At 42.0% G+C, this 18,693-nt stretch overlaps 1 protein-coding gene across 2 annotated transcripts in view; it reads left to right on the top strand.

Moving 5' to 3' along the window:
• LOC111266102 (protein O-mannosyl-transferase TMTC1) overlaps positions 1–14,001 on the top strand; it is a 144,092-nt gene extending 130,091 nt beyond the window's left edge. The window contains exons 5-15 of one of the 2 annotated variants that reach the window (XM_022843287.2): positions 975–1,670; positions 1,852–1,965; positions 2,722–2,865; positions 3,647–3,858; positions 7,026–7,161; positions 7,517–7,664; positions 10,609–10,875; positions 11,071–11,148; positions 11,314–11,569; positions 12,424–12,569; positions 12,940–14,001. In XM_022843287.2, the coding sequence (XP_022699022.2) occupies positions 975–1,670; positions 1,852–1,965; positions 2,722–2,865; positions 3,647–3,858; positions 7,026–7,161; positions 7,517–7,664; positions 10,609–10,875; positions 11,071–11,148; positions 11,314–11,472 (1,954 nt within the window). In that variant the 3' untranslated portion in view covers positions 11,473–11,569; positions 12,424–12,569; positions 12,940–14,001. Of the gene's footprint in view, positions 1–974; positions 1,671–1,851; positions 1,966–2,721; positions 2,866–3,646; positions 3,859–7,025; positions 7,162–7,516; positions 7,665–10,608; positions 10,876–11,070; positions 11,149–11,313; positions 11,570–12,423 lie in introns of both variants that reach the window. The other variant, XM_086970785.1, reaches the window with a different exon arrangement.
• The last annotated feature ends 4,692 nt before the right edge of the window (positions 14,002–18,693 follow it).

Raw genomic sequence — 18,693 nt, 5'->3', positions numbered from 1 at the left:
CACGGCGCTGCCATTGCGGAGCAGCTGAGCAGACACGGCGTCAGCTTCAGCTTAAGCCGTTGATGGCCTAAAGGTGCAAGTTTCGCAGATGTACGGCTTATTGTAGTAAAACTAGAAGGGATGATAGAAGCTATAGCAGTATAATATATGTAGGAGTATAGTGTTCGAATAATGGTAACTTCCTGCACATTTCCTCGTAATAGTTCATGGAACCCAAAGGAAGGGGGGACGAAATGGGATAGCTGAGAGGTGCCGAGCTATACAAACACTAAGGTCACGCTCCCAGCTTAAAGTAGGTGCTGGTGAGCTTTATACAGATATACTGTGCTTCCCTCTTATCTACATATGTATTCACTTCGCGAAACTTGTACGATGCTGGAGTGAGAGGGGACTCGGCGTAAATGGAACAGACGGAAGGGAAGCACCTTCTGCTTAACGCAGACGATATGGCCAGGTTGGACGCGTCATCTTTCTGTGAGCGTTAAATAAATCCCACTGTTTAGAGGCAGCTGCCAAGCAGGTAGATATGATACTTTCTGGAACCGGAAGGGGGAAAAGCTAACTTTGGCCGCTCTTAGTGGTGGTAAACGACCACGAGGGATTTAGTTTGAATGGACATCTTGGTAGGGGTTAATAAGCATCGCATTTGGCTTTGTTAACTTCAAGGTCACGCTAGACAGTCTGTTGGCAGAGGCCAGCGGATTTTTTTCACACTTGTTGGTGAGAATTTTGTTTCGTGGGAGAAGTTGTGCTACAGCTAATTGAGTACGGGAAGCCGAGGCGGATGTGCAACCCGTGTGGATAACGAAACAAGAAACCTAATAATAATAAATAATGATGTTATATAGAAACCTGGTATTAGTTTATACCAAAGGTAAAGCTAGTTATTTTTGATCTAGTTTTTCGTTGCAGTAGATAATCTAACTGTTCGTGTAATTTGTTCCCGTTTTGGCATTGCTGTTGCGGTCACTTAGGGCACTGACGTATGGCTACCTGGCGGTAATGAACGTGGGAATCGTGATGTGGCCACAGGTGCTGTCCTACGATTGGCAGATGGGCTCGGTACCCCTTGTGCACTCGTTAAGAGATGGCCGTAATTTGGCCACTTTGCTTCTTGTGGTAGCCGTTGCGGAGCTTGTCCGGCGTAGTCTTAACAGTGACTTTCGGGCGCTTATATCTGGACCACCCATTTCGACTGTAAAAGAAAGCCTTGACCCGTATAGTCCTCATCGTCAACACAATGACGTGCGAAGGCTCACGGGAATTCGTGCTGAAGCACAAGGGGACATCAACGAAGCAGCTGGTGGTCTTGACGACGACGGGGGAAACAGTGCTAGCAGAAGTCCTGTGTTGTTAATGAGCGTCGCGCTGATAATTCTGCCTTGGTTGCCAGCGTCCAACCTGCTGGTGACAGTCGGCTTCGTCTTAGCCGAACGCGTACTCTATATCCCCAGCATGGGCTTCTGCCTTTTGCTGGTTGAGGGACTCAGGCGGTTGTTCGCGGCTATGCGAGACAGTAGTGCCAGACCAGCTAGTGGCTCAACACCATTATTTTCCTGGAATCGCCATCAGAAAATTGTACTAGTTTCACTCTTGCTTCTGATCACATTGAACGCGATACGTACGGTGCGGCGGAACCGTGTTTGGATGACCCGGGAAACCCTATTCGAGTAAGTTTCACATTTATAGTATTCTCGAAGCTGCTTACCTATCAAATTTCTACGCATCATTTGCCCCTGTACACATTGTCATCAGGGTTCTGTGCCCAATACACATGCTATTATTTTGTATGTATGCCTATATATCGGATTGTATCTAATCGTTTTTGTTTTCTTGTTCTTTGCAATTCAGATCTGGAGTCCGCGACCTGCCTTCGAACTGCAAAATGCATTATAACTATGCCAACCTCATGCGTGACCTTAGGCGTAATGAGAAAGCCGCTCTTCACTATAACACGGCTATCGAGTAAGTGAGGTCTACAAGATTTAAGTAATCTGCTAAGCCTTCGGAAAAAAACTCGCTACACTCAAAATAGATGGTCCTAAACTTCAAATGAAACATATTCTCATGGGGGTTGTTTACAGGATCTTTTCCCTATTGAAAGTGTACTTACTTAAAATTTAGATGAGCGTTCTTAAAGCTCCGACGTTCGACCCATTGGTTTCCCCTTTAGCAGTTACGGCTGACATCATTAGCAGACGAACTCCTTGTTTGTTACGGTGTTTCCTCCTGTCTGACTATGATTTTGTATCTGTGTGGTCTGCTGGACAGACAGCTGTTGAAGTGTTGCTGCTTCACCTCTAAAATGTTCCTAGAGGAGATATGTACGTAGGACCATAGTTGTGCGCGCTTGTTGCAAGCTAACCATCGTTAGTTGCGACCTATCATCGTTCTCTATCACAGCGCCACTGCATCGATCGATGAAGCATTCATTGCTCTGTCGACCTACTGGCCATCTCTTTTGGCTCGCCGGCCTTATTTTTTTTTTAACTTCGACTTCAATTGCCTTGACGAGCCGGATGTCCGTCAAGGAATCGTAAAAGTTTCGAGTAATCTCGAATCACTGAAGTGACCAGTAGAGAGTCATAAAATGTATTTGGCCAATCTAGCCTCAGCAGTATTTGGAATATCTTGCTAGGGGCCGAGTGAAGGGACATGTGGTCCAGTTGCTGTTAGTAACGTTGACTATCTCAATCTTCCTTCTAACTCACCGTATTCTAGGCAATGCCCAACTCACGCATCGGCTTATAACAATCTCGGAACAGTTGTCGAGTCCCAGGCTGAAGCCGAAAAACATTTTAGACGGGCGATCAACATCAACCTTCATCATGCCGGAGCCCACTACAATCTCGCCATGCTTTACCGGTATGTATTATATATATGAGCATATATTACAAGCTATTTATTTCTATCGTAGTATTGTGTTTTATTTTTGTTTCACATAGAGCGAGTACATGCCAAGCACTGATTCAAAATGATAGTAAATGTCTATCGGTGCATTAAGGGTGTGACGTTTCTTCAGTAAAGCCTGAGTTTAATCATCATGGTTACCACTACGAGTATTGAAACTATTTGGTAGGGAGTAAGTTGCACTTGCCTCGAGCCGGACACAACAGGCGATAGTTTTAAAATGGAACTATAAGCAGTCTCCCTTATGTTTAGACGTGAGTGGAAAACATTTGTTTTTACTTGAATTTAAAAAAAATGCTAAGAGTGGAACAAATAGGGCGCCATTGAAAAGGTTTTGAAGTTCGTGCAGACACCAGCACCAAAATAGGCAGAATGAAACAAAAAAGAAGTAGATGCGATAATTGCAAGCTATGTAATCATAATGCCTTCATATCTTGTAAAATGAACTAAATTCGTTGTATTTAATATTATTTAGCAGAATGATTAATAAGATAAGAATAATATAAGAAGTTATAATGGGTAACGGAGCGAAACCTATTTATATATTTTTTATATATCGTTCATAAAATAAACAAATCGTTTTTCAATTTATGTGTAACTTAAATCCTGTAATTATGATAATGAAAATTTCAATCGTACAACCGCTACAGTTGTATTGCTGTTCCAATACTATGCTACATGTAATACTACATAATAAAGCTACATGTTCTATATTGAATTTTGCTCATTTTAACAGTCGGAAGGGACAAATAGAAGTGGCGCGTGGACTCCTGGAACGCTCTCTAGCGTTGGACGCGTCCCTTGCGGAGGCGGCCTCATCGCTAGCAGAGCTTGAAAGACAACAGGGCCGCACCAGCAAAGCTGAGACTCTACATCGTCGCGCCATTAAACTCAATAGCCGTTCTGCGCCCATTAGGAATAATTACGCCACTTTTCTGCATGACCAAGGTCAGTGTCGACAATCACAGTTTGATGGGCTTTTGCATCCACATGAAAACCGCTCATAAAACCAGGCCGACTAGGCAAAAGATTTTCGAGCTCAATTTAATGAACACACAAATGAGTTAATAGTCCTTCAAGCTAAAAGGTACAATTAAAGAGTACAAAAACGCCGCTCCGTAGACGGACAACACGTTGTGTTCATTTGCATAAACGGCCTGTTCGTTCGAGGTTTCACTTTCAAGTAAATCGTTTCTACTTGATGGATGGCAACTGCTGCTATAAAACGTTACTGTTCATAAGTGGCAGTGACGATTTTGGTTGTGAAAAGCAAAAATCGGAACGGAAACACGCAAACCAAGCAGATGGAATTCGAGATGGATTTGTGGGCCGAGGGATATAAGACATGCTGCAAATAGGAGAAGGCCACGGAGGCTGAACAGCTTTTTGCAAGGTCTTAAGGTCGCGGACGTGCTGTCGATGGATTCGGCATGAAGCAGCCGCAGCAACAATGCCCGCGCACCGAAGAAATCGAGAAGAAAGATTGCCTCAGAGCTGTGGTATGTCAGGGGCAAAAGACGGGCTATCTTGTACAGTGGTGCAGCCTTTGTGCGATTGTTGCTTGAGAGTATTTCGCCGCCTTACGAACCACCTTTATCATTTTAACCTGTCGGCGTAAATAGTCAAATAACGAACGGAAAAGAGTAAGCTGAACAAAGCTAATGTTGCTCATGTAGATTATGTTCGTTTTTAGTCATTATGGATGTTGCTATGATTGTTTTATTATAAGATTGTACCGAAAATTCTTTATAATGTAAGATTGTTTCCATGTTAGTCCATTTACACGCTCTGCACATATGTGAGTAAATTAATTATACAAAACTACTATAACATGTAACAGGATCATTAATAAATGATTCACCGGTATCCAACAAGTCACAGTGTTGAAGGATTCATAGTAATGTCAGACTGGAGGAGTTCTTTCAATGATTCATATAATCATTAGGAAGAGAAAAAGTAACCTTTAGAGGTCGATGTGATGATTAACTAGAAGTCAGTTAACTACATGAAGAATTCAACATGTCGGAAGTTATCGAAGGGATACACGCATTTCATTGAGGGCCTCCACAGACATGTGGTGATGCCTCTCTTGATGAAATCTTGTTTATTAGTTTGTTGGTAGGTAGTTGTGTTGGGCTTCGAACTGTATCATCTATGTAAGTATTAACGCAATGTCTAATAATGCCCATCTACAACTGAGACAGAAAATCCCATGAGTGAAGTTATTCTATATGTTGATGAAATCTGATGGTCCTACGTCAAATAGAATAGCACGCGTCCCCGATGTCGATGCATTTTTTTCAAAACGGTTGCCAACAACCGAAGCGTTGATGTGGTAGCAAAGTGCAAGCAAAGTTGGAACGAATCAACGAGAGCCTGGGATCGACTCGGGCACTCCTAATTACACCTGGAATTGGTATCTCTGTTTGAATACTTTTTGTTCGAGGTGTTCCGGTTATATCTTCCGCGCTTGATGTCACCCCCCGCACTATGCAGAAAGAGTTGGTAGGCAGATGTCTTCATTGGTATAATCGTTCTCTGGTCTGGTTAGTCATGCTTGTGTGGCTGGTATTTTTGGATCCTTGTTTGCTTACTAAGCTGACGAAACGATCAAATAATATATACAGTTGTGTACACGACATTTTCAACCTTCCATTCGTACATTGAGTTTTAGCACTATATTTTTACAGCTTCATTATTGCTATTCCGATCTGGCATTAACAACATAGGCATCTCTTTCGATTGTGTAGTCGTGGCTTTGCGCCATGTCCGGTTTTTACATTTTCCTGATGACGTCTTCTTTGTCTGTGTTCTGTTCATTCTCACTACAGTATCGTTCAATAGTTCGTCTACCTCAACTCTTACCGTTTATTGCTATATATTCTTCTCGCTTCTGGCTTCTGTCCAACATCCGCCAGTACTTCTATCAGAGTGCTTCTATCTGATCTTCTAGAGGAAAAGAAGACTCATCAAACACTTGAGATCTCGTTGGTGAACTTCGAGAAGTGTATACCGTTATTTTTGCTGATAGCGAATACACGATCGTATCAACGATGCGACTTAAAATATTTCAAACGAGCTGATCCGCAATGTGCTCGTTACGAGTACGACTGTTTCCGCAATACCCCCAAAAGGGGTTTTTTATTTTATGCCCTGGTGCACCCGTATTATACACTGCGAGTGCGCGAACAAAATAAGACTGCAGACCTATTTTGCTGCATCTCTTTCTTTTTCGATGAGACAAGAGGCACAAGCAGGATATGAACTTCCGCTGCTCGGTATAGCGGGAACCGTTTTGTCAGACAAACGTTTTTCAGCAGGAGCAAATGAACAAGAAAAGGGGCTTCTTGACGTTAACGGGTTGGCTTAACACTAGACTGTAAGCTGTGCTGCATAGATACGAAACAGCAGCGGCTTGCTGAGAAAGAGAAATAGAGAACTAAGTACTAGGGCCACGAATACAATTTCTGAAAAAGGAGCGCGTTATCAGAGTCCCTCGAGGTCGTACTTTTTCTCCCCTTTTATTCCCGAGAACGCGATTCCGACTTCTCCTAAACTCACACAATTTCTATAGAGAATATTTACGGATAGAACTTGTCGTCTCACCGAGCAACATCCTCCACGTTGATAATCAATATCTTTCCTCAATAAGTGGTAAAAGATCATTTAGGGCGCTAGTATTTTAAAAGAGCCATAGACAACGTTCTTACAATCCATTCCGACCATTATCGCCTGTATTGATGAAGTGAGCCATCTGTTTCAAACTCGGAGAAGCTTGAGATAAGCGTGAACTCTGAGCCTTGAAAGTCGTAACCTTGAACAATGACTTGGCAAACAAGAACTGCAGTATGGAACTGGTATCGCTTAGCAGAGGCTTTAGTTACGATGGATCACTAAACAAATGGATAATAACGCAGCCGAAAATACGCAGCTGATAGTCGCACAATCCACATTAACAAATTAAGGTGTTAGCCACAATTTACTTTTACTTAGGCAAGTTGTACGGAAGTCTGAGAGCAGTTAGATTACAAACGTTGAATGAAACAGGGGCTTCAACGCTTAATTTCGCAACAACAACAACATATTCGAATAATTCAAATTATTTTTTCTTTCAGGTCGCGTCCTTGAGGCCTCCGAACAATTTAAGCAGGCCATCGCACTCGAGCCAGACAACACTGTGGCTGTACAAAACGCCGCTGAGGTCATGCGTGAGTTATCTGTCGATCATGAAGCTGAGAGTCTTTATAAAAGGTCTGTAATGATAGCGTCTCTCAGGGAGTAAATGCCTAAAAAATTTTCAATTTTCTCTTTAGAGAAAACCCTTTAGAGACTGAGCCACGAAATGCAAATATACGCATGTAGATAGGTTCATGCGTAAATGTGTATATATATAGTTCTAAATCAACCATAGTATTGTAGAACATTGGGATTTTATTGATTGTTCATTGTCCCAAACGTAGAGCAACTGCTATACACACGACTTAACGGATAATGCCAAACTTAGAATCATATTAATCTTGCCATATCCGATCTAATTGAAAGAAGCCGTACGTCATACTTGCACGTGATGAACTTTATGGTACAATACATACAATTTCTTTTACAGGGCCCTGTTGTTGAATTCTGACGACGTGTCAATTATGGATCAACTCGCAGTTCTTTACTTCAAAACTGACCGTCTTCACGAAGCCGAAGAGCTCTTCAACCGAATACAGCAAACGCAGCCTTACCATCGTGAAAGTCGCTTGCATTACGTAAGTACTTAGTATGCGATACAATACCCATACACACATTGGATAGTTTATTTATTGGTTTGTTCAAAAGAGTCTAACGCTGAACTTTATTTAAAAAAATTCATAAAATTCGCTTACTTCGCACAATAAATTCAGCGCGCTTCCGCGTTCAACCATGCCTGTATTACCATATCCGTGTGCCGCGTAAAAACTTTGTTCCCTAGCTAAAACCCACTTGGACATTGTTGACACCTTCGTTGAATCTCAGAAGTACCGATGCGCATAGACGAATACTCTACATGCAGATCTCGTAACATCTTAACAACAGCATGGTTTCCAGTCTGTGACTTTACACATGTTTTGTTCTGTTAAATCCAATAGGTTTGCCACTGAGTATATATATGTTTAGATCAGGCATGTGAAGGCCATTGTTCCATCTAAAGTGGGAACGGCAGGACGCGTTGGCCTATGTGCTCAATCACCTGTTTGGCATCGCAAGTGAAAGGGGTCTGACAGCAATGTCCATAATGAATGTCGCAGGTTCTAATGACAGTTAAATATTAAAGCTGTCCTATATAACGGAAGAGACGCAGCTCTTAAATAGCGCCGTCAAACGCTGTCCAGCGACTGGACTTTATCGTAGCAACAGTACCTGCCTTTAGTGCCGTTTTCTATTGGTCCACGAGCTAAAATATATAACGTAATATTGCTAAAAGTAAAATAGATATGGACGGCTACACTATCCTCACTGACAGGTCACCGCACTGAAATCCATGACATACTCGTCCCAATGAACCTAATAAATATGCTTAGTGGGCTAAATAAATTGCATTTCCATGCTATAGGTTGACGACGACTACTACCTTACCTGCCCACGGGTTAGGGTTAGAACTATTGATGGACACACAGAATTGCCAAATTTTTTTATGTCCACATACACAATTTTAGGCATACTATTATTATTCCGTTTCGCAATGTACGTGACTCGAAAAGCTCTCAGATCGAGTTATAATTGGTTATGCCGTTCGGCGTGAGCCTATCATTTGAGAGAAAGTCTCTATCTATGTGGTCTGAACATGTCTGCGTGGACATCGAAAAGAAACCCAGTTGTTTGCGAAACCTAAAATGCTAAGCATAAGAACTGCAATAACGTAAACTGGGCGAAATGCTATTTTGTGTCGTCTGCTGCATCGTTGTCTCATAGTTCGTATCTATATACACGTACACATTCACGAACTCCTGCTTTGAGAATCAATGAATGACGTGCCAGCATCTCGGTGGGCTGCCAGGTCGATCACGTTCGTCTCAATATGTTTGCTGTGCATCCCCGCTACAACTGCACACTTGTACAGCCGCAGCTTGCTTCAGGCCGGGTCCCCTCTGTATGCATAAATCTTTCTCTTGACACCGACCGGAGATATAAGAAAAAAGATGAATATCTGTTGCTTACGAGCCCGCATCCAACGAAGTACGGAAGAGCGACAACTACGACAACGATTGGGCTAGCCCAAGTGGAGAGCTAGTACAAAATTGCATGCTGTGCACCTTATCACGACGCCCCTTTCTTGTCTATAGTGTTTTCAACCTAATACCAGTGAGCCGAGGCACTAGGCGTTTGTGCAAAGGAGAAATGGTGAGAAGGTGGATAGAAAAAGAAAGAGAAGGATAAGTACTGGGGACATCTATTTCTCCGTTCTTGGTTTGAGCCAGCAGCGACTCCAACCCCTGTACCAACAGGGACACATCTGGAGTGATGTTGCGTGCCTCTGCTATGCGTGTTAATTACAAAGTCGTCCACGAGCCCCCGCCGTCGTCTTTCATAGCAAGCTAAAAGGTAGTTCGTGGGTCGAGCTATCTATGTACGTCAGCTTCGCTGCTGGTGTTCTGCAAGGAACTGTTCTGGGTGAGATTACACTGATTGCAGTCGCCTGCTTATACCCCCCCCCCCCCCCCACCATTTAGGTTCAACCTAACTCATATAGCAACAACCAGTTCGACACAACGCTGCACCATCCGCTTTCACCGCGTTTGCCATCTAACATAACCCTGTATGTGCACACTTATGAACGGAGATCCTGCTCAGCTTTTTTCAGTGGTCTGCAGCTCTGCTTGTGGATGCAGTTGGCCTTATTTTCCTGATGTCTATCTTAATACACCTGCCATCTACCTAGTGCCTATCCCCTTTGAACAAGAGCTTATTTGCTCTGTGATTGGACGGTACTGGCGTCACTTGTAGAAATAGCGATTGTGTGCCGTACTTGTGCGGCGGACAACGTCGACGGGAGGCGGAACGATGGGCACGGGTGGCCTGCTTGTCTGTGAGCAGGCCTAACCCTTTGAAAGTGCTGATCCCTTTTCGAGACCTACAGATACATATACATAGGCACAGAGACTAGTGACGCTAGCCTGTGAGAGCACAAGAGAGACTACGACTGAAAGCAGGACTACAAATATAATGACGAGAAGATTCTAGCTCGTGCTGGGCGAATATTCAGGGAAGACGACGCGGGGTGGCACCTAATAACTCTACTTAGTTTGGTGGGTTCATCGGTCGGTCTGTCGGCAAAATTGCCTGGTTTGCCTATTTAGACTGGCTGTGCGTCCTGGGTGATCTCTTTTCCCAAACTAGTGAAACAGACTAGAGAGAAAGGATCTGGCTTTTTGCCTTGGATCCCATTTGCTCTATTTTTCAACTGCACCAGCAGCAGTATTTGAAGTGACTCTTGAGCTACTGCTGTTCTCCTAATTCCGAAGAAATTATGCTGATGAAATCCGATGTCTAAACTGGCAGGATTGAGGGCACAATTACAGTGACCATCGAATAAACAAAGAAAAAAAAATCAAGCAACAGAAACGAGTTAAAATTTGCCGCGGCGTTTTTATTTTTTTAAATAGATTAGCGTTACTCAGAAACTGATTGCTAAGCGCATTACTTATGCCCATATGGGATGTACTAACCTTGCAGGCGCAAATGCTTCTGTCACGTGGAGATACAACAAACGCTGAACATGTTCTCACCGAAACTTTAGAAAAGACCGGCGAGGGTTGGCGTGATGGACTTCGTCAGATGGCTTTGCTGTGCAGTTATACAAATCGGAGCCTCGAGGCAGCCGTATGGATCAGAAAAGCGTTACAGCTTTGCCCGACGGAAGGTGTTCGTGAGTGTGCACCGCTTCATGCTGATTATGGGGATATTCTTAAGGATCTCAGTCATTTAAACCGATCCGCCGAGGTAAGTACCGATAAAAGAAGCTTCAATTTAAGATGTAAGATAAGAAGAAGATTTAATGTAACGACATTATGCTTGTTGGCATAAATTATTTATTACTAGAGTAAAAACTGCGGCACATTTGCCACTAGTGTGTAAACTGTTTTGTGGGATATCCGTGGTAATGCTATTTCATTGTGCCTGGCTATCAACTTGCAGTGTTATACAGAAGCGATAAAACTTCAGCCTGATCTTGCCCACGCTCATATCAACCTCGGGGTCATCCGACATCTTCAGGTTAGGCGTTTTGTCTTACAGCAATAATATTTAATTTTCTTTCTTTATCTATAACCATTAAAGACACAGGTGCTTTAAACAGCAAGAATTTGCTTATACTCGTAGCATTTTTGTTTGAATCACGCAACGTCCGTCTAATCTTCAACGGTCCTAAAACTATTATAGGGTGACTATTCGTCGGCGTTTCATCATTATACTGTTGCCTATACGTTGGAGCCCACGAACACGCTTGTCATCGAGAACATGGAAAAACTTCGAAAACGAATTCTCAAATCGTTCCGACAGCATCGAACGGTCATCGATGCAGCGTTCGAAATGAGCTGAGATAATCGGCTGGGTACGGGATCGGCCTTCCTAATCCTAGCGCTCTCAGCGACAGCAGTGAAAACCTCCTACTCTCGACGCTTTTCCTACCAAAGAGGTCGCGATGCCCATTAAATTATGAGTATATAAAGAAAAACAGCAGATGATGATGCACATACATCCTGCTTCTTCAGCATTTGCAGTCAGTAACGTTTTGTCGCAAATAGAGCGACATATGACCCAATTTATCTGTACATAAAGTAGGTATATATACGCAGGGAAACGTGTGTTGCAATGAATGACCCAGTGAAACGGGAGCGAAACTTGGCCCCGTTTCACTGGGGGGGCGGGGGGGGGTTAGTGGGTTAACGTCCACATTATGGATATATTCCATCATAGATTCAATACACGTGCACACGAAGATTGAAAGCAATAAGCAAAGTGTTTTAAGGAGGAATTATCCCATATTTCTCCTCTGTTGTACAGAAATAATGAATCCTCTTCGATAAAAGTAAAAACCGGCAGTAAAAACACCAGTGTAACAAAATCAAGTACACGTGAGCGTGCTTGTATTTGACACAGGGGTTATATTTGTAGATGGTACTAAGTAAGCTAAACACAAAGTTTCGAACGATGTTATGAATGTACATAGCGCGAATTGTTGTCGCCCTATGTCATAGCGTGAAACTAATTGGGGTTACAAAAGCTTGAGGGGGAATTTGATTGATTGATTGCTTAAGTGTGCAAGTGCCATGTATCTAGGGATTGACATGTTATGCACGAACATCATCTAGACAGACGAATTCAGCCAACGCAAGAACGCTCAGATGGGGCACGGGCAATAGCTAGGATTTAAAGATCTGCAAAAAGACCTATACAGACAAGCTTCTTTCTTGTGGGTTTCGTTTAGTGCTGTGGCAAGCATAAAATAGACTAGAAATAAGAAACCGAAAAATCTTGGTAAACTGGCAGGATCACGTCTGTTTCCTGGATCACCAAGAACCGATACATTTGCAAGCATTCGAACGGCAAAAGGGGAAACGATTAGGAAAGCTGTCCTGCTATTAGAACGGGTGGTCTAATTGACGTTTCGATTAGTGGGTTACTATCTACAAAAGGTGAGTAAAAAAGATCAGTTACGTTTAAATGGTGTTCTTAAGACGAAGAGATTAGTTGGATTATCAATTATACATGTAGAAAGACAAATATTTTATTAATCAATATGTGCCCGGACGAAGCCGACAAGTTACTTAGTGCCTACAATCTACGCCAGCTTAGTTATTCGACAGAAGCCGATAAGCCATTTAAATGGGTCAGTACTTCGTGACCCGAAATTCCTTTGCCATCCGATTTGATTACTACTTATCGTAGATCCATTTAAATGGAGGTGAGAAGTAAAACAAGATAAATTTGTCAAATATTTATGTGCGCAGAACTTCTGCAAACATGTCTTCGTAACACGCTTACCTTTTGATTTGCCTCACCTAGCCACGCGCAAGCCATTATCCACGAGCTATCTCCGATTGACGAGCGTACATAGCATCAACGAATATGTGGATGGGACTAATTATAATTGAGTGAAGCTTAGTTTTGAAAAACAAAACGCATCTAAATATGTCCGGCTTCGACTACAAACTATGAAATTTCCGACAGTTTTGGAGGTACGCAACAAAGCGGAAAACGACCATTTTCCGGATCACTGTCAGCAATCTGGCTCAATAAGCTACATGCCCTACATTCCTGCCTAAAAACCGGACGTAATATTCCGGCGTAATAACTACGGCAACGACGAGGTCGATTTATTTGGCTTAATTATCTATTGGAATATAGTATCGTTCTCAGGAGCGTTTCTCTCTTATTTAACACAAACGTATTTGATCTACATCTCGAATACATTTACATCAAATAAATACTACAAATATCTATCTTAGATATTTGCTCGTTTCGGCCCTTAGTTATAATAGGCTCATGGTGAGCTGATCGCGACCGCGCAAGGCAAAGGATAACTGGGCCTGGATTAGCTACACGGAAAATTGGACAAGTGGAACTGCAACAGAACTACAGCGAAATGTGAAGCCACATAATTTTGTATTTTACTGTGATAAGCAATGCAAGATCTGTACATTAAGGAATAAACACAAGATTGTGTACATATACACACAAGCACATATATATGAAGAAATCTCTATATGTATGATCATAAAATAGAAAGGGATAAACAAATAAGAGCGAGAGCGAAAGATACGAACTTAACGTAAACAGACAAGCAAATAAAATTGAAAAAGTCTAATAGATATACATGAAGTAGAGGTAGATATGAGCGAGCCGTGGATGATTGATGAATCCATAACGTTTTTGAGTAACAGTGAAGAAGAGCTGCGACAAAAGAACTGTATACCAAATGAAATATGATGCACAGAAAAAAAAAAAGACAAATTAACTAAACGATGTATGGAAACGTGAAAGATGTATTACTGATAAAATCATTAACCGTGTAGTAAAACTATGACAAAATAAAAGATAAATCTATTTTTACATGTTCCCCGTAAACTAGCATTTTCTATTACCCTAACTATTAGGCTGGCCAAAAAGTTATTTGGCGCCTCCTTATGACGCCCAGCATTTGCTTCAGATTCGAAAAGCCCTTGTAATCTCATGGGCGAAATTTTGCTTTGGATTGAAACTACAAATACACATGTCGATGGTAAAACATATGAATTTTCGGCGTTTACTTCAGTTCATCTTCTGCCTAAGTCAAAAATAGCTTTGTACCGTGTATGGTGTTGGGTCTAAGGTCGACCTGCTAACGGAAAAAAATACGCTTTGCTTGATGAGGACCCTGGATACTAAGCAATTTGTTCACCGGCTAATAAATGTTACCTATACGTTATATATATGAATACAATTACCTAGGAGTTTTTTTCGAACTTAAGTTGAGCTACTGACTCCATCCAAATACGTCTATGGTTTAGTTCGACTAAACTAGAAGGATTTTCTACACTGACAATGGTGAGACGATAAAGAAGGATACACATAACATACACAACACCGGGCCATCCTTTTCCATAACAATGCCAGGTAACACACTGCAAAGCGCATTGTAAAAATCTACCTTGCAAGCATTTAAGCGGAACGAGCTTTGTATTGCTGAGCCAATCCAGTGAAATACTTGTTCTTCCGATATCTGACAATTTCCTATCAAACATCTGATAAGGAGTAACTCAGACATCGGCTGGGCATGCTCTTCAACATGGAAACATTTCTGACTGGAGGGAATAGTTTGGCTGAAACATGGCAGTTATGGCGGATGTATAGTAAATTGTTGCTGACATTTGTATACTACTTTTTGACCAATCTGTTCCATTTGAATAACGTAATTATGTTTCATTTCAGTAGTGCACCGTACAATGGCCAGGCTAAGCGGAGCGGCTTTCGTTAGAGGTACGTATTGATGTGATAGAGATCAACAAGGCTGGAGTTTCTGCGTTCTCCTCAGGCAGTGCAGCAGATTTGACTGCTGGCTAATTTTACCATGCCATCTTATTGTATACATAACCCGACTGTCAAGATCAGAAGCTTCGACAATGTCCTTCCAAATCAAGAATGGCACTCCTATATTCATCAATATGTCAATATACCTGAACTAATATTTCTTACGCTGAACAAGATGAAATTAGCGAAATCAAATTCGAAGGCCTTCAAATAAGGGTGCATATCATAGTTGATAGCAGCGCCTTAGCTGTTCGTAGGTCGGTTGTATCGTTCTTGGAGACATCCATTTTAGCGGACTGCTGTCTAGTCTCGGTTGGAAGCATCATTCTAAGCCATCGTTGTCGTTTGGCATACCCCCTTATCGAAAGAAGAACAAGTCGGTCCTTTTATTTCCACAAAAAGCTCCTCATCCTTTTCATCCTGTTCCCCTTCTTAAGCCGTCGTCGAAGTTGAAGCTAGCCTTTCGTGTCCGGGGTCTGCCGAAGGCCCGACTGACGTGGCCAACCGATGTTAGTGACGCCGTCTGCCGTTGCCCGCCTGTCGAACTGGTGGGAAAATTTAATTTGAAGAAAAATGAACAAAGCATCACACTGGGCGCTCCCTGCTGCCCGCATCGCCGCCAGAATTCTCGCTATGGTCGTTTTTACAGCCCAAATCGAATAAATTCGTCGGAACAAGAGTAAGGGATTGTCATGGGAATAGGGGCGGTACGCATAGTGGATGACTGAAGTGGTCGCTGCTGCTGCAGCAGCAGTTGTGGCGAGGGATAGACCGAAAGAGAACGGATCGACGGCGAGCGACTTGCACAACGCGGAGAAAGAAGCAGAATGATAGAATCAATAGGACTGTTTATGGACAACGAGCCAAGAAAAACGACCTACACGTAGACAACGTAAACGATAAACCTGCCGAAAGTCTCTTCAGCGTCACTTCTGCGCCATCTTGCTCTCATGTGAAGAAATTCTAAATCGGTGACGCCAATACCGGCACTAAGGAAATAGAAAGAAGAGGGTAAGGCAGAGAGAAGCTTGGGGTCTCTTGGAAAGTGCCTAGCTTCTTGGCTATGCTGTAACCGTTCTGGGAGTAGTAGTGATTTATGAAAAATGTCGTAACTTTTTTTTAGCGTCCGACTATGCCAAGCATCCGGTGACGACGGAAGAACAATGAAGATTAAACGGGAATAGGCAGAAAGCTGGTTGACGTTAGCGGCTAATTGGATTCGAATCTTGACGAAGCATTCCAGTTTCTGGGCTTGAGCCTGCCCTATTCGAACACCCATCATCAACGAAAACGCTGTCGTCATAGAAAAAAGACACACCCAAAACCAAGTCGGGCCATAGAGCGAACCCTCTGCATTGGACGTTCTCGCGTTCGACCTAGGAATAGATATCTAAGTGTTATTTATTCCTGTTGGGAACTGTGCTTCTTAATTCTTTTCGACATATTTCAGTAGAGAAGACTGAGACCGGAGCAAAAAAATGAGAATGTACACGGAAAATTTTTGAAAATTTAACATCCCCTATACTTGATTGGTAGTTGATTTTCTGAGATATTAGGATGCCAAGGCAAAAAGCTTGAATTAATTCCCTGATGAGTTCACCATTTACCCCATCCGGCGTGCTGTAGAACTTGTCCATTGTGCAAGTTTAGCAAAAATGATTGCGAGACAACGGCAGTAGCAAAACAAACAAACAGCCACAGCGGGGCCTCCAGCAGCTGGCCGTGGGTCTTATGCTATTATTTCGATTTAGTCTTTATACTTCTGGAATTTTTAGAAGTTTAGGTATTATAAGTTATTCGAAGCACTGTGCGAGATTATTGTTGTGTAACTTATGTCTGTATAAGCTATAATCCGTTCTTCTTCCACAATTATGAGAAATCTGGTAAAAACATGATGATCATTAATAAATATCATTAGATATGCATCTTATATCGTATGAGCGAAGTGTTACGCTTAGAGCCAATTGTTCTCATCAGCGATAAATCGTTTACCAGCTTCTACGTACAAGGTTCCCGGTGCTATTCGTATCAGGAGGCGAAATTCTATAGTGGTATCATTTTGGAAATACTGCGCCCCTTTTTGAAGTTTAAGAAGTTTGGTTGTTTTTGAATGAAGGTGTCCCTTTTTCGGCTATTATTTGCAATTAAAGATAACATCACGCTCTGTAGCTTACGTGCACAGCAAGTCTTTCATATGTTTTCTCTTGCGCTTGCTTTTACTTAGGCCGTTGAAGAATTATGTTTGTTTATCGTATCATTCCTGTCATGTAATTAGTAAAGGGACTATAAGTTACTTAGGGACTTACTTGCTTATTATTGTTTAATGAGTCAACCAGGCGGTTCTTTTACAGAGTACTTACTTATCGATGTTAAACTAACTCTATGAACGCAGCTAGCGCACCACACATTCGTCGAGATGATAGAACGCTATCATGTACTTAAAGTGTGTCCTTAGATGCTAAATGCTGAACCGATCGCTCTACTCTACCACAAGGAGTTTTTGGCCTTCAAGGCTAAAGTGAACGGAAAACTGGTACCCATAAATAATCGACCGAGTATCCAAGTCTCTATTTGATTAATATGAATTTCATTCTAGCTCCAGCGGACTAGATTCTGTATGTCATTGCGGTATCAATCCAGTTAAGGTTAGATGAATTTGAACGTTTACTCGAAGTGCAGATGCAAGATTCTATCAATCGTGGATGATAACAAAGGCTCAACTTATTCAACCATATAAATGTTATACGCTGTTAACTTAGGTAGTTCTTTGTATGGTACGTTCTTTGCTGCACGAGCAACCGACAGGCGCTATCTATTTCTACTTTCACCAGCGGCCACGATAAGAATAACATGCAGTGTTTCAAGTTCGTTCGAAACGTAAAGATCAGTTTTACAAAACATATTACAGAACAACTTACCGTTTGTACTGAGAAAGCTTGCACAGAATCGTGAACATCACTTAAGGAGAGCTTCACAGATTTGCTATTATCTTGGCTGTGGTATTTTAAGCGCATTTTCTTAGGCAGCGCATCACTTGCTTCTGGACTACAAACAAGCATGATACGTTTGGAGGCTGGAGCATTCGCAATAGATTATACTACCTCACGTCCTTCCTTTCGTGCGCTGATTACTTCGCAAGCAAGTTCTCAAAGAATTAAGCTCAGTCCATAGACCAGAATCACTAATTAAAGATAGACTGCTTGACACGGCACGTCTCAGTAAAAAAGAAACTACTTGTCTTTGATCACGTCTTCTATATTCTTCCGTGCCTAGTTCATATGGTTCTATATAGCCGAACTCTCCTTTTCATGAGGCAATTCCCTATTCGTTTACAAAGCAACGTATACGCTGGGTGTTTTTTTTAAAGATATCTATATATCTAATATATATCTAATAGATATAGATATCTATGAAATATACCGCTAATATAGCATACGTAGGTGTTGCCATATATGGAGATACCCATTAAGGCGATAAAGGACTATCTACGGCGAGTTCGGGGCTAATACCAACTCAATTTAAAATTTACCGCTTGCTTTACGGTTGCGACACACCACAAAGGTGTATGCATTAAACGTCCTTTTTCAATGAATAGGTCTTCCAAGCAAATGGATTGACGAAGTTCGAGAACCGGTCAAAATTTGGTCGCTTGTGGAATTATCTTTTGGCTATTCCTTACAGGTTGTTTTTGCCTTATTTTTTTTAAAAACATTATAAGGCACGTCTGTTTCAAAAATTTGTAAAATCAAA

The sequence above is a fragment of the Varroa jacobsoni genome, unplaced genomic scaffold (genome assembly GCF_002532875.2).
Source record: "Varroa jacobsoni isolate VJ856 unplaced genomic scaffold, vjacob_1.0 scaffold_1053, whole genome shotgun sequence".
In the NCBI taxonomy this organism is placed as follows: Eukaryota; Metazoa; Arthropoda; class Arachnida; order Mesostigmata; family Varroidae; genus Varroa; species Varroa jacobsoni.
This window is presented reverse-complemented; position numbering and strand designations above follow the sequence as displayed.